General features: G+C 46.6%; 2 protein-coding genes across 9 annotated transcripts in view; one reads left to right on the top strand and one right to left on the bottom strand.

The window, feature by feature from the left end:
- HEATR4 (HEAT repeat containing 4) overlaps nt 1-12,844 on the top strand; it is a 49,191-nt gene that overhangs the window by 23,154 nt on the left and 13,193 nt on the right. For 2 of the 5 annotated variants that reach the window (XM_019427075.2, XM_019427077.2), the window contains exons 8-16: nt 364-524; nt 1,167-1,271; nt 3,598-3,716; nt 4,611-4,791; nt 5,536-5,605; nt 6,409-6,598; nt 7,281-7,359; nt 8,071-8,230; nt 9,659-9,717. In XM_019427075.2, the coding sequence (XP_019282620.2) occupies nt 364-524; nt 1,167-1,271; nt 3,598-3,716; nt 4,611-4,791; nt 5,536-5,605; nt 6,409-6,598; nt 7,281-7,359; nt 8,071-8,230; nt 9,659-9,717 (1,124 nt within the window). Of the gene's footprint in view, nt 1-363; nt 525-1,166; nt 1,272-3,597; nt 3,717-4,610; nt 4,792-5,535; nt 5,606-6,408; nt 6,599-7,280; nt 7,360-7,767; nt 8,231-9,658; nt 9,718-12,844 lie in introns of those variants that run through there. The other 3 variants (XM_053889574.1, XM_053889573.1, XM_053889575.1) reach the window with 3 other exon arrangements.
- On the bottom strand, nt 4,361-12,050 carry RIOX1 (ribosomal oxygenase 1). Of its 4 annotated transcripts, XM_019427082.2 has the most exons (3): nt 9,437-11,936; nt 8,812-8,988; nt 4,361-4,883 (listed from the first exon to the last, which is right to left on the bottom strand). In XM_019427082.2, the coding sequence occupies exon 1, from the start codon at nt 11,864-11,866 to the stop codon at nt 9,863-9,865; it is 2,004 nt and encodes a 667-aa protein (XP_019282627.2). In that variant the 5' UTR covers nt 11,867-11,936; the 3' UTR covers nt 4,361-4,883; nt 8,812-8,988; nt 9,437-9,862. The 4 variants fall into 4 exon arrangements, with proteins under 4 accessions (XP_019282627.2, XP_019282626.2, XP_053745551.1 ...); XM_019427081.2 differs by having other exon boundaries at nt 8,812-12,050; XM_053889576.1 differs by having other exon boundaries at nt 4,361-4,770; nt 8,808-11,936.

Raw genomic sequence — 12,844 nt, 5'->3', positions numbered from 1 at the left:
GACTGGTTTGGCCTTCTGCATATAGACCTTCAAAAACCTAATTCATCGTCTTAAGAAAGCCTCCACTCTAGCCTTCCCAATCTCTAGTGGAATGAATAATTGTATCTCTTACCCAGGTCGTAAGAGCCTTGTTGCTGTTACCCAGTAAAAGCCTTTTAGGATTTGACTTTTCAGGTTAAGATTTTCAGTCTATATTGAAAACCTTGATGTGATCCATTTAAATATAGGCGTTGACTTCTACACAGGGAGGGGCACAAGGAAGTGAGATACCAAGCAGGCAACAGCCTTGAGTACCAATGCTGAAGGCTGACTGTTCACTCTGTGGGAGAGCAGATCACCATTTTTTTTTACCCCACCTGACAGGTAACAGCGTGGACAGCTGGGCTGCAGCTCAGTGCCTGGCTCTGGAAGGTGCTGCCACATACCCCGTGATTAAGAGGATCCTCCAGCAGCTGTTTAACAAGAAGAATGAGGACACCGAGCAACAGTCTTATATGCTCCTGAGCCATCTCAGTGGGGAGACAGTATGTGTCCATTACAGGGTCAAAGAAACCAAGTTGTGGGGAACAATTGAGTCTTTGAGGTCAGCACGTGTAAGGAATCGAAAATGCAGGTGGTTGAATAAGACGATCTCCCACATAAAGCTGGAAAAAGCATGTGGGTGAACTGGGGTATGCAGGTGTGTATACAAGGAATAGGGACACCTGCAACCTGAGAGAAAGGTGAGAAAAGTAGGTTGCAGATGGTTTCTGTGTTTGCAAGAAGAGTTGTGATATGTAGGATTTGCTTCTGCTACAAGTTTAGAACTGAAAACTGCACAGGCCCACAAGTGTGTTTACTTTCAGTAGAGATGTGAAACTCACAAAGACTGAGGCATATACAAATCACTTTAAGAGTAAAGATAGTTAAAGAGAAGGCCCCAGGAGTCTCTGTTCAAGTTACTAAATCTCTATTTTGTTCTCAGATTTATGATTCCAGAAGTCAGGGGGCTCAGATAGAAAAGTACCCTGTATCTTATAAACTACTCTTTCCTTTTTGGAGGGATGGGCATCTCATGTAATTGTGACATTAATTATGCTGAATGCCATGTTAGGATAGAACTTCTTCAAGGCTCCAGCATCTCTCAAAGTTATCATAAGTATCCACATAAGTCTTCCATTCCTCAGACCCTGATACACACCATGCTTGCTGTGGAGCTGAACAGCCACCAGTGGAAGGACCGGATTGTGGCCTGCCAGGCTCTTGGGCGGATCAGTGGAAATGTCAGTTTGGTAAGTCTGCTGTGTTTCCAGGACAGAAAGTCTAAGCAAAAGGAGGCTGGGAGCCCTTCCATGTTTTGCTGCTTAGTATCCCATTCTTACCAAGCAGGTCTTTGTCTTCACACTGCTACCTTAGTCCTTAACCCAGGATTATCTTCATATGCCACCATGTTTGACTCAAGCCACCTGCTCCTTAGCATGGTAGCAAACCACAAACTGTAATCTACCCACAAATAAGCAAAAAAACAAAAAACAACCTAGGAGAATTTAGAAACTTTTATAGTACTTTTACATTGCCTTAACATTAATCTACCATTAAGTATCAGTCAGTGACACCTCCCTCCCCCCCCGCCCAACTGGTCCTTCAGCAAATCGTTTGAGAAGTATGGACTTAAACTACCCAACAACCCAACCATACTAGTGTCTATGTTGGCTCTGAGTGTTCAGCATGTAAAGAAGATATAAAACATAGTCACTACTGTGGCGCCTGGGTGGCTCAGTCAGTTAAGCGTCTGACTTTTGGTTTCCGTTCAGGTCATGATCTCACAGTTCGTGGGTTCGAGCCCCGCATCAGGCTCCGTACTAGCCGTGTGGAGCCTGCTTGGGATGCTCACTCTCTCTCTCTCTGTCCCTCCTCACTTGCTTTCTCTCTTAAAATAAGACTAAACACACAAATGATTCAAGAACAAGTGATAAATGTAAGATACGCTCTTAAAATTTTTCAGAGAGACATTATTGTAGGCTGAATCTATCAGTTTAAGTTCTGGGAAGGAGTGTGGGACAGATGGACTAGACTTGGACAGAACTGAAGAGGGACTTCCAGGCAAGGTAAACCCTGACCATCATTTGGGCTTTCACTTGACCTGCTTCTTGCCATTATTTTTGAAAACATCTTCAGCTATCCAAATGGGGATATCCCCTTCTTCCTGTGTGGCACTGTATCTTTTCCTTATAACACTGAGCACTTTCAAAATGGCCCAGAACACTGCCATACCCATGAGAAGTGAACACCTTCCACCCTCGGACCCTCGCATGTTGAGTGGAAAGCCCAAAACCTGGTAGAATTCAGTAAAATCACCTGAAAATGTTTTAGTCTGGGTTAATTCTGCCCCAGCTGCCATGTACCCTTCCTCTAAAGTGCTGACCAGCATCACAGGCATGACCTGGGCTTGTTAGAAGGGCAAAATGTCACTTCAGGCTAACTCATTCAGAATCTCCATTTTAAATCTGACTCATTTGCACATTCACCTCCTTAGAACTTGGCACTCAAGATTGCCAACTAAAAGTAAAAAAGGCATGCAGAGCAGGCAGGGGACTGACCAGATAAAAATGAGCACTTCACGTCAGATTGCTGGAATGAAGAAAGGCACTATGTGTATTGGTCCTTCACTCATTCAGTAAGCAAGCAGTTTCTGACCACATCCTACATGCTAGCCACTATGCCAGCACTGGGGATGCAAAAATATCATGTCTTTTCTTAATAAATGTTATAAATAGCTACAACAGAAGCAACTGTAAAGCATTACAGGGATTTCCTATGCTTGCAGAGGGCAGAGGAGAGTTCAGAGATACTTTTTGAGCTAAATCCTAAAAGAGAGGTTTCAAACAGGGAGAATAGCTTGGGCACATTTACACAATCATGAACTACAACTGTAGTAATCTTTGTCTCTTCCCTTCCTTTTTTTGAGAGGGGGAGGGAGGAGGTCAGGAAGGGAGTGGGGAGAGAGAGAGACAGAAGGAGGGAGAGAGGGGCAGGCAGGCAGAGGTCATGTGGGGGGAGGGAGAATCCCAAGCAGGCTCCACACCCAGCTCAGGGCCTCACAACTGTGAGATCATGACCTGAGCCGAAATCAAAATCAAGAGTCGGATGCTTAACCAACTGAAGGCACCCAGGTGCCCCTGTCTCTTCCCTTTTGAATGAAGTACTAATATGTAGATATAGTCACATATACAGGTCAACTGTCCTGCTTTGTCCAGAACACAGGACTTTTAGTACTAAACCTGGAAAAATCCCAGGCATAGTGGAATGAGTTGGTCACCCTATTAATGTATCACCATCCCATTTTAAGTCCTTCAAGTACAGATTACATTGACCCCAACATAGTGGTTTAGAGCCTAAGCTTAGCAAACTGGGTCTGAGTCCAGGTTCTAGCATTCAACAGGTTAACCTTGGGCAAGTAAACCTAAGACTATTTTGTCATCTGCAAATGGTAATCTGCCTCACTGGATTGTTTGGGAGGATTAAGTGATGGGTAAAAACACCTGGCACAGAGCCAAGCACAAAATTGACATTCAATAAATGGCAGCTATTTTATACCTAAATTATACCTCTTTATAGGATATGAAACATAAGTTGATCCAGCTGATGCTGAGTGACTGGAATAAGGAAGTGAGACGTGCAGCGGCCCGAGCTCTGGGGCAAATGAGCCTTGGGAAAGAGGTGCACGACACAATCAGGTAAGACCTAGTTAACACGCACACAGTAACTTTTCTATTCTTGTGTTTAGGAAGCCTGGGATCCAGTCAGCCAGCATCTGCTGAGTTGCTTTGTATGCTTGGCATTGTATTAGGTCCCACTGCAGGATTATCTTAAAAACAAAAATTACCAGTCCCTATGGACACTAACAATGTGCCTAAGGAAAGAATCATTAATTGAGTGCCCACTAGGTGTTAAGCACTGTTTTGGATGTTTGAGGGTTCAAAAGCATGACATGATTCTGATTGTAGAGGCCAGGCATAATTTACAAATGCTTAGTAAGGTCAGCTTTCAGAGAGGATGGATAAGAAAACTACACAGGCAGGGACGCCTGAGTGGCTCAGTCAGTTAAGTGTCTGACTTAGCTCAGGGCATGATCTCGCTGTTCATGAGTTCGAGCCCCACATCAGGCTCTCTGCTGTCAGCACAGAGCCTGCTTCATATCCTCTGCCTCCCCCTCTCTCTGCCCGTCCCCTGCTCTGTTTCTCTCAAAGATAAATAACCACTTTAAAAAAAGACTACATAGGCAAAGAGAAGGGAAGACATTTCCAGGCTGGGAGCCAAATGCACAAAATGAGGATGGCATGTGTGAGGGCAGTGGAGAGAACTAGACTGTAACAAGAGGTACATGAAAGTTTCCTTTATTCAGTCATTCAACATAGTTTAGTGCCTAGCATATGCTAGTAATAGGGGTCCAAGTAAATAATGGAGGTCTCTACCCAGTGAAACTTCAACCTCACAGGCATAAGGCTGACTAGGAAAGGGTGGGAATGGATAATGGAGACCCTACAGAGGTTGGATTTTATCTTGAGGGCATTGGTGGTGGGGATGCCAAAAGTTTAAAGAGAGAAAATAAAAGCACTTATGCTTTATAGAGTCAAGCTGAGTCAAGGAAATATCCAGGAGCGTGTGGAAGCTCTCTCCCTTATTGGTGGGCTCAAGCTCATGACCGCCAAGCTTCTCCCAAGTTTCCTGAATTGCTTCTCTGATGACTTCATGGTAGTTCGGCGGGCAGCCTGTTTGGCAGCAGGTGCCCTGCAGATCCGTGATAAGATGGTGAGTCAAAGAAACATGTTGCCATCTTACCTGATTAACCTGAAGAGTGCATTACCTGAGCTTCCCTTGTTGTGCATACTACACTCACCATTCTGTGGGGACACAGAACGAAAGATCAGAAACTGGAAGGTTAGGGGGTAGACTGGCCACATCAATCAGTTAGAACCACATTTTGCTCCCAGCCAGCCCAGACTTAACTCTTGAGCACATCCCTGAATCCTGTTCTCACCTCAGTTATGGGCTTTATGATCAACTCCAGTGAATGGAGTTATAATCCCTAATTATTAGGGGGAAACCTGATTCAAGGTGTTCTAAAGAAGCCTATATGACCACAGAACTGTGAGTGGAGGAAAATCTAGATAAGCGATAATTCAGCTACTGCACTGTGTGTGTAGACCAGTGCTTCAGCCTCTAGCTCATTTGTCACTAGAATTGACAGAAGCCCATTTTTCAGTTGTAGAGCATTTTTTATTTGCGAGAGAAAGCGTGTGCATGTGAGCAAGGGGGAGGGGCAGAGGGAGAGAGAGAATCTCACACAGGCTCCACACTCAGTGCATACCCGATGTGGGGCTCGATCCCATGACCCTGGGATCATGACCTGGGCTGAAAGCAAGAGTCAGACACTGAACTTGAGCCACCCAGGTGCCCAATTATAGCACATTTTAGAGATAAGAGGGGTCCCTGTCTCTGGTTCACTTTTCCTCTGGTCCTCTCCACTCAACACTGCCCTTTTATTCATCCCAGGTCCTTGAATGCCTTTTGAACCTGATAGAGAGAGATCCTTACTGGAAAATCAAGGCCTTTGCCATTCAAGGTATGACAGGAGTGGCCCCAGCTCTTCAACTTCAAATAGCCTCCCAAATGCTAGTAAGATCCCCAGAATCTCTCTAGGAAGGGGATAAGGTGTAGCTGAAGGGATGATTACACCTTCTCAGAAGCTCTTGCCTGAGAAATTAAAGACTATTTTCTTCTTTTTAATTTTCAGTTAAAGATCCCAAGTCTAGATCTCTGTCAAACTTGTTAAGGCAAAGGGCTGACAAGATAGTCCCTGCCAATAGAATTAGGACTAAGTTCTAAGTAGGTATCCACTATAGGACTCTGTAAAAGACCAGATTCAAGACTGCTGCAGACTTAAAACCCTGCCCTCAAATTTTCCCAGGGTTCCTTTTTAAGGATCTTTGGCATTGCTTCTCTCTTGGACAATCTTTGCCCAAGGTAAACCTGTGAAGTAATTGTGTGTCCTTTCCCCATCATCTTGACTTGATGAGGCCAATGTTCTGAGTTATCCGCCCCATTATCTCATCCCTAGATAAATAAGTAAATTAGTTTATTTTCATATTGTAATGGGTAAAGATGGGATGGATCCTCCCTCCCCATCCCCACAGGAATCCTTTGGAGACAATGTCCTACTTTAACCCATCCCTAAAATTCTAATGATAATTGTCATCCAGAAAAAGATACCAACAAAATACTTAAAGATTTGCAATACTTAATTTAGCAGGTAGCTGTCTATGTGTTATTACTATTTATTAATAAGGCCGTTTCTGGATGTTAGGATATAGCCAACTCCCTCTTAAGTGACAGTGGAACATACATACTGCCCTCTAATGTCTGCAGCTTTGGGTCAGATTGGCCAAGTGAGTCCCCAGCTGACAGACCTCCTGCTCTGGGCCATCCACTATGAAGAGTCACCAGGTGTACGACTAGAAGCTTGCCGTAGCATCCTAGCCCTCAACCTCCAAGGGGACCGGGTCAGGGACACCTTCCTAGATGTGCTGCTCCTAGAGAACCATGAGGCTGTTCTAAAGTAAGCTCTGAACCTGACTCCTGCCGTGACCTCTTATACTGCCCACTCTCCCATCCTTGTTAACACAATACATCCCTGCGTTTCTAGGCTGTCTAATGGCTGTAAAAGCACAGGCTCACCTGTGCCATCCACCTACCTACCTACCTACCTATCTAAGTGGGTAACAGAAAAACTGGCCTAAATTAGATAGGTGATGAAGTTCACATACCTGTTCTCCATTCCAGGTGGTTTTAAGTTATTCATTTATCCAGCTAACATTTATCAAGTGCCTACTGTGATGACAGGCTTTAGAGTCAAAAAGACCAGGGTCTGAATCCCAGGCTCAGGTATATACTAGCAATGTGAACATGGGTAAGTTACTTAAACTTTCTGAGCCTGTTTTTTTATTACCAAATGCAGATTATAAATCTGCCTTATGGGTCTGTGGTAATAATTAAAGAGATGACATGTTTAGTACCCACCATTAAGGTGTTCAATAAATGGTACCATTAGTATCTTCGAATATATCCTCCTAGAAACTACACCAACATCCCTATAAGCTAAGCACCATACCAGTTTTGCAGATAAGGCTCAGCAAAATGCAGTGAAGATTGGAATTTAGGATTCTTGTCTGATTCCTACTCCTGTATTTTCCACCGATACGAGGATAAGAACAATCTAAGAAGTACCTCTTATCTTTCAGGGAAATTCACCAGGCCATGAAGATACTCAACTTAGAAAATGAAGGAAACCAAGAAATGTTTCAGGAGATCAAGAACAGGGTAGTTAAGTGCAAGCTATGTTTTCAAGAGTTCCTCAGACCCTTTTCACCATCACAGAAATACTTTCTACAACCCCTCAGATACATATTTTCTGAAGATACAAAAACATCTATGCAAGATCAGAGTATAAAACCCTATTAGTAAAAAAAAATAAAAAATAAAAACAATCACCGCATCAGCCTATCAAGTAGCCCTCAAAATCAGGGTTGTTGTTTCTGAAATATATTTCCTTCCCCTCCCATTTTCTGCCCACCATCAACTAAACCCAAGTTGTTTTTTACAAGTAGACCTAGAGATGGAATGAGTGGCTAGAGCTAGACCCCTAGATTTTCCTTTTCCTTTTTAACCTCCTAATCTGGGCTTTTACCAAAGAACATTCTAGTTCAACAGGTGGTTCTAATTTTTCAGAGTTGTTAGAGGAGATGAAGAAACAGAGGGACAAAGACTTTAAAAATGTAAGATTCTTCCTTCATATAATTCACAAAACCAGCTTCACATCAAGCAAGCATTTCTTAGGTTCCTTTCATCATGCCCAAAAAGCTAAAGTAAATTTCTCATTAACAAGTGTAAAACCAACATCAGAAGAGAATGCTCTGAGGCATTGTACCACCACCTAACACCAACAGGCACAATACATTACTTTATTAATGCTTTTTGATGATTTGCAGCCTAATACAATTGTTTTTTTCAACATCATTTCTTCTCATCTAGATTCAAACACTAAGCCAAAAGGACTTGCTGACACAGAAAATATTCAGGATGGAGAGGGCCATAGGAAAAATGAAGGAGGAAGCAAAACGTGTCTACTGGCAGCCCAAGGAAGGGCATAAACCATTGAAACTCCATACTTTTCTACAACAAACTTTTCAGGGTAGGTTCCCTAGGGGTGAGTACTATCACGTGACTCCTTTAACAAGCCTTTTCTGGGATCTGGTGTTTGGGGAGTTTAGTTTTGAGCCTGGTAGGATGAGTCAGGAAAGGTTACTACCTTTCCTTCTTAGCTGCCATCCTTTTAGTCCTTTTATTTTTTTTTCTGTCTGTCCCCTGGTTTTTATTTGCTATTTTGTCACTTAAAAAAAAAAAAGAAAAAAAGAGGTAGTTCTAACTGAACTGATTTGAAAAGTTAGGTCCAAAACTGACAGATTAGAAAAACAAGAGTATAAAACAAACCAAAAAACAAACAAACAAACTACCGTATGTTCAATTAAGCATCCAAACAAAGCCTTGTGAGTTTAACTTTTAATAGTAGTTACCTCTGGAAAGTAGAACTGGAGAGAGAGCTATCATTTTTATTTTATGTACATCCATGCTTTCCCAACTTAAAAAAAAAGACCTCAGAAAGTTCTCAACCTTATATATAACTGCACCTATCAGATATGGTGATAGGCTCTGAAAGTTCCAGACACAACCTAAATGAAGTGCAGACATCAAGCTGTACCAAAATATACTTACAAAATCTGTGTGCCCAGGTGTAGCGGCAGCCTCAGATCATTCAGCCAGCTGCCTACCAGCCACCACCCCAAACCCAGGTCTTCTGGTTCCAAGTCCAGTGCTCTCTCTGGTACACCAGGCTCTTTTCCACCAACCATGAAAATATTCACTTTCCAGGTTTGGGGAAGATTCTTCCAACTGCCAGAAAAAAATGAGAGTGGAAAGTAACTTGAACACCAGCCTCCCTTCATGGCCAGCTTGCTATAAGTTGGTTGACTGAGGCCTATGATAGCACAACTAGGTGACAAGCTGTCCCTTGGGGAGCAATGCCAGCCACTGATGCAAGCAAGCACGGAGCAAAAACATAATGCACTCTTAACTTTTCCAATAGGATTGTGCTGTTTGGGGTTCAAGTAGCATGATTAAAATGAATAAATTACCCCCAAAGTTATAGAATTGGCCTGAATCCTACAACCACCCCAAGTTACCTTTCACATCAGTCATTATAGATTTTTCCTATCTCCCACCCCCCAACCCAATTCCTTCATAATAATCTAGCCTTTAAAAGGAGAAACATTCTTTGGCACTTTAATTAATAACTTTTCTAACATTCATACAAACTCACAGTAGCAAACAAGATACTGACCCCAACCCTCCCCCCAAACTGAAGAGAACTCAAATGAAGGATGCAAATTCCAAATAAAAACTTCTAATGTCTCAAGCAGAATGACACAGCAAGTGCTACACAGTACGCTGAAGCCTGAGGGTGATGAAGCTGGTGCTCTGAAATGATCAGGGATCAAAGTTACTTCTGCAAAAATTGCTCCTTCTTTCCACCTCCAACTTCTGCTTTTACTTTTGTGCCTAGATGAAGTGGTGATTCCTGGAAAACCATCTGAAATTTGTGACATTAAAGCAGTCATAAAGGTAAATGTGAGCAGTCATAAAGGTAAATGGTTATCAAGGTAAGAACATGAGTCCCTCCTACCCCACCCCCCTGCCAAAAAGATGGTAATGGTGGCTAAGAGAGAATCACCACTGTCTTGCTTCCAACAATCACGAAGAAACTAGTTCAGGTTAGAGGCATCTTGGTGAGCAGCAGCCCCTTGTCATATAACATGGTCGCTAAGGAAAGCTGGTCCTCCACCGTGTCACAGGGCAGGTCCCCTACTCTCACAAACTCTGGGTAGGAGCGGAGCAAAAGTTCCATGGCATCAGCTTGCTGTGGGTATATCTCCAAGCACTTAGGCTCTTCCAGATGATAAACACGGGAGTTCTCCACTGTATAATAGAGAAACAAATGGCCTCCCTCACCCACCAGCCGAGCTATCCCATCCTGAAGCATGTGCACTTCGGTTTCTGTTGTCAACTGGGCCCCCACGTTAACAGGTTCTCCAGCCTCCCAGCGAATTGGGAGCCCATAAACACTTAGTGCCCTCTCCCTATCAGTCAGCACAGGGGGCAGAGAGTCGTGGATGAAGTCTTTGGCTCGCTGGTCAGCCACAGCATCGACAGGGGCAAAGTGTCCCAAGCGGGCAACCAAGACTCGCACCTTCTCCATAAAAGCGGTTCTTCGTGGATCCTTGGAATCTGAGTGCTGGGCCCCCATGTAATCCATGAAATCTCGGGGAAGACCCCTTCGGAACTCCACATTTTCTTCCATGGCAGCCTGCACTGCCAGGGGCAGGACGGCCTCCAGGAAGTCGCCCCAGGTATTGCGCTGGTACGTGGACAAGGTGAGGTGCAGAGAGTGCACTCCATCCTGGCATTCGGCTTGGTGAATGAAGCCCCGAGGAAAGTAGAGCAAATCTCCAGGTTCCAGCACAGTCTGCAGCACCGGCTCACCGAGGTCGTCCTGGCTGAAGTTGGGACTGGATGTCAGGGCCAGCTCCTCGGTCGGTACCCGGGGTCGGTACACACGCCAGAGTTTCCTACCTTCCAGCTGCAGCACAAAAGCCTCGATGTCGTCGTAGTGGGGGGCAAAGCCCTGCGAATTGGGGGGCGTGAGGTAAACGTTGGAGCCTGCCATGCTACCAAACTGCTCTTGGAGCACGGCCAAAAACTGCCACACTGTGGTCGAGAAAGCCTGCGGACAGAGGAGGCGCAGGGAGCAGCCGGCCTGGTACAGGGCCCAGGCGGCGGCAGGCAGCGCGCGGCCGGGGGGGTTCAGGGTCTCGCGCCGCCCGTTGACGTACCGAGCAGCATCCAGGTGCTGCCCGAACTGCACCTCCTCGTGGCGCAGCATGGAGTCCAAGTCTGCGGTGGAGAAAAGCCCCTGATAGTAGGCGTGGTCCTGCCGCCGCACCAGCACCGCCTCCCGCTCCCACAGGCGCCGGTAGAAATGGTCGGGCGGCATGGGCGAGATGAGCCACTCAAAGAGGCGCGCGGCCCGCCGCCGGCTGCTGGGGATGCGGTTCAGCTCCGCCAGGACGCGCTGCAGCGGCGAGTCCCAGGCCAACTCCCCGCCGGTGCTATCCACCTGCGGCCCCGACAGCGTTGCGGGGGCCACGGATGGCGGGGCGGCCGCCAAGTGCTGGGCAGGGCACAGCAGCGCCGAGGTCTCCACCACGCGCGCCGGCGCAGCGGGCACCTCCACCAGGCGCGCGGGAGGCGCGGGAGCCGGCACTAGGCGCGCGGGCAGGGCGGGCGCCTCCACCAGGCGGGCCGGCGGGGTCTGCGCCTCCACCAGGCGGGCCGGCGGGGTCTGCGCCTCCACCAGCGCGCGGGGGGTCTGCAGGGAGCGGGACGCGGGCGAGGCCTCCAGCAGCTCTGCAGGCCCCAGGTGACCGTACGGCTCTCGCCGGGCCGCATCCGGGATGGTCGCTGCCCCACCAGCCAGCGGGTCTCCAGGATCGTCGACCGTCGACTCCACCCTCGAGTCCTCCGAGTCCTCGCTCGGCAGTGTCTGGGCCCTCAGTGCGGCCATGCGGGACGCCACGCTTCTCCTCAGCTGCCTTCGGATCTTCCTGGGCCTTAAGGGCAGGGCCAGGACCGACCCGCTGTGTGGCTGCGGCTGGCGCCGGCGTCTCAACCGCCCGCGCCTCAACAGCCCTGCGCTAGCCCGAAGCCCATCCATGGTGGGAGCACCTTCTGAGCCGGGCCAGGGCTGGCTAGAAAAGAGATCTCGCGGGGAGCGGCTGCGGGGCACTCTGGGAAGGGGCGCGGCCTCTAGCCGCCTCCGGATTGGCCACGCCTGCCATTCTTCCGCCCGGCGCCTCCCTCTCGCCCGGCTGGTAGTCTGTCTCTCACCACCATAGCCGAGTAGCTGCCAGATCAGCAAGGATTTCACGTTTGCAGGGCAATTTAAAAACCAAATTGCCGGGAACTCTTTAATCTCTGTATATTGGAGTGTGCCCCAGGACGTCCTCATTCCCGAACAGCGTGTTTCCCAGCAACTTTGCACGGGAAGTCTCGAAATTCTTATTTTCAAGGAATGTCCTCGGGCAAAGAGCGAGATTCCTCAGGCAAAGTTCAAACCGGAGTGGGGATGGGGGGCGCACCGGGTCGTCTTTCTGAGCAGATGACGTCATTGATTTACGCCATAACTTCCCTCCTCCTTTGGCCAATACACAATCTCAGTAACTGTGGAGGGTGGGGGGAGCCTGGCTGACTCATTTGGTAGAGCATATGACTTGATCTAGGGGTTGTGAGTTCAAATCCCTCCTTGACACAACCTCAAATTAGAAAAAAAAAAAAAAGCACGGATAGACAAAATTCCAGTCATTTCCCTCTCTATGATATGAGAAAGAAGTTAAAAAAGAAAGTTATGAGCTTTTATACTTGGATTCTTGATATCTGCCTTTTTCATCCCATCTGGGATTTTGTTTCATTAGCTACGACTTCTCCAGAGTTTTGGATCACACATCTGAATCTTAAATTGACTTCTTAAATCTGAGCCTCTCATTTAGCAGGCACTGTACAATGTGGTAGGTATGAGGGTGCAATTGTTGAGAACGGCATGGTCACTATTCCATGTAAGTATTATTGCTTTGTACACAAAGATTCTGTGTCTTCATTTGAATCATTTAAGATAAATTTCCAGGAATTTAATTGC

Source organism: Panthera pardus, unplaced genomic scaffold, assembly GCF_024362965.1.
Source record: "Panthera pardus isolate Hobbes unplaced genomic scaffold, ASM2436296v1 HiC_scaffold_24, whole genome shotgun sequence".
Classification (NCBI taxonomy): Eukaryota; Metazoa; Chordata; class Mammalia; order Carnivora; family Felidae; genus Panthera; species Panthera pardus.
This window is presented reverse-complemented; position numbering and strand designations above follow the sequence as displayed.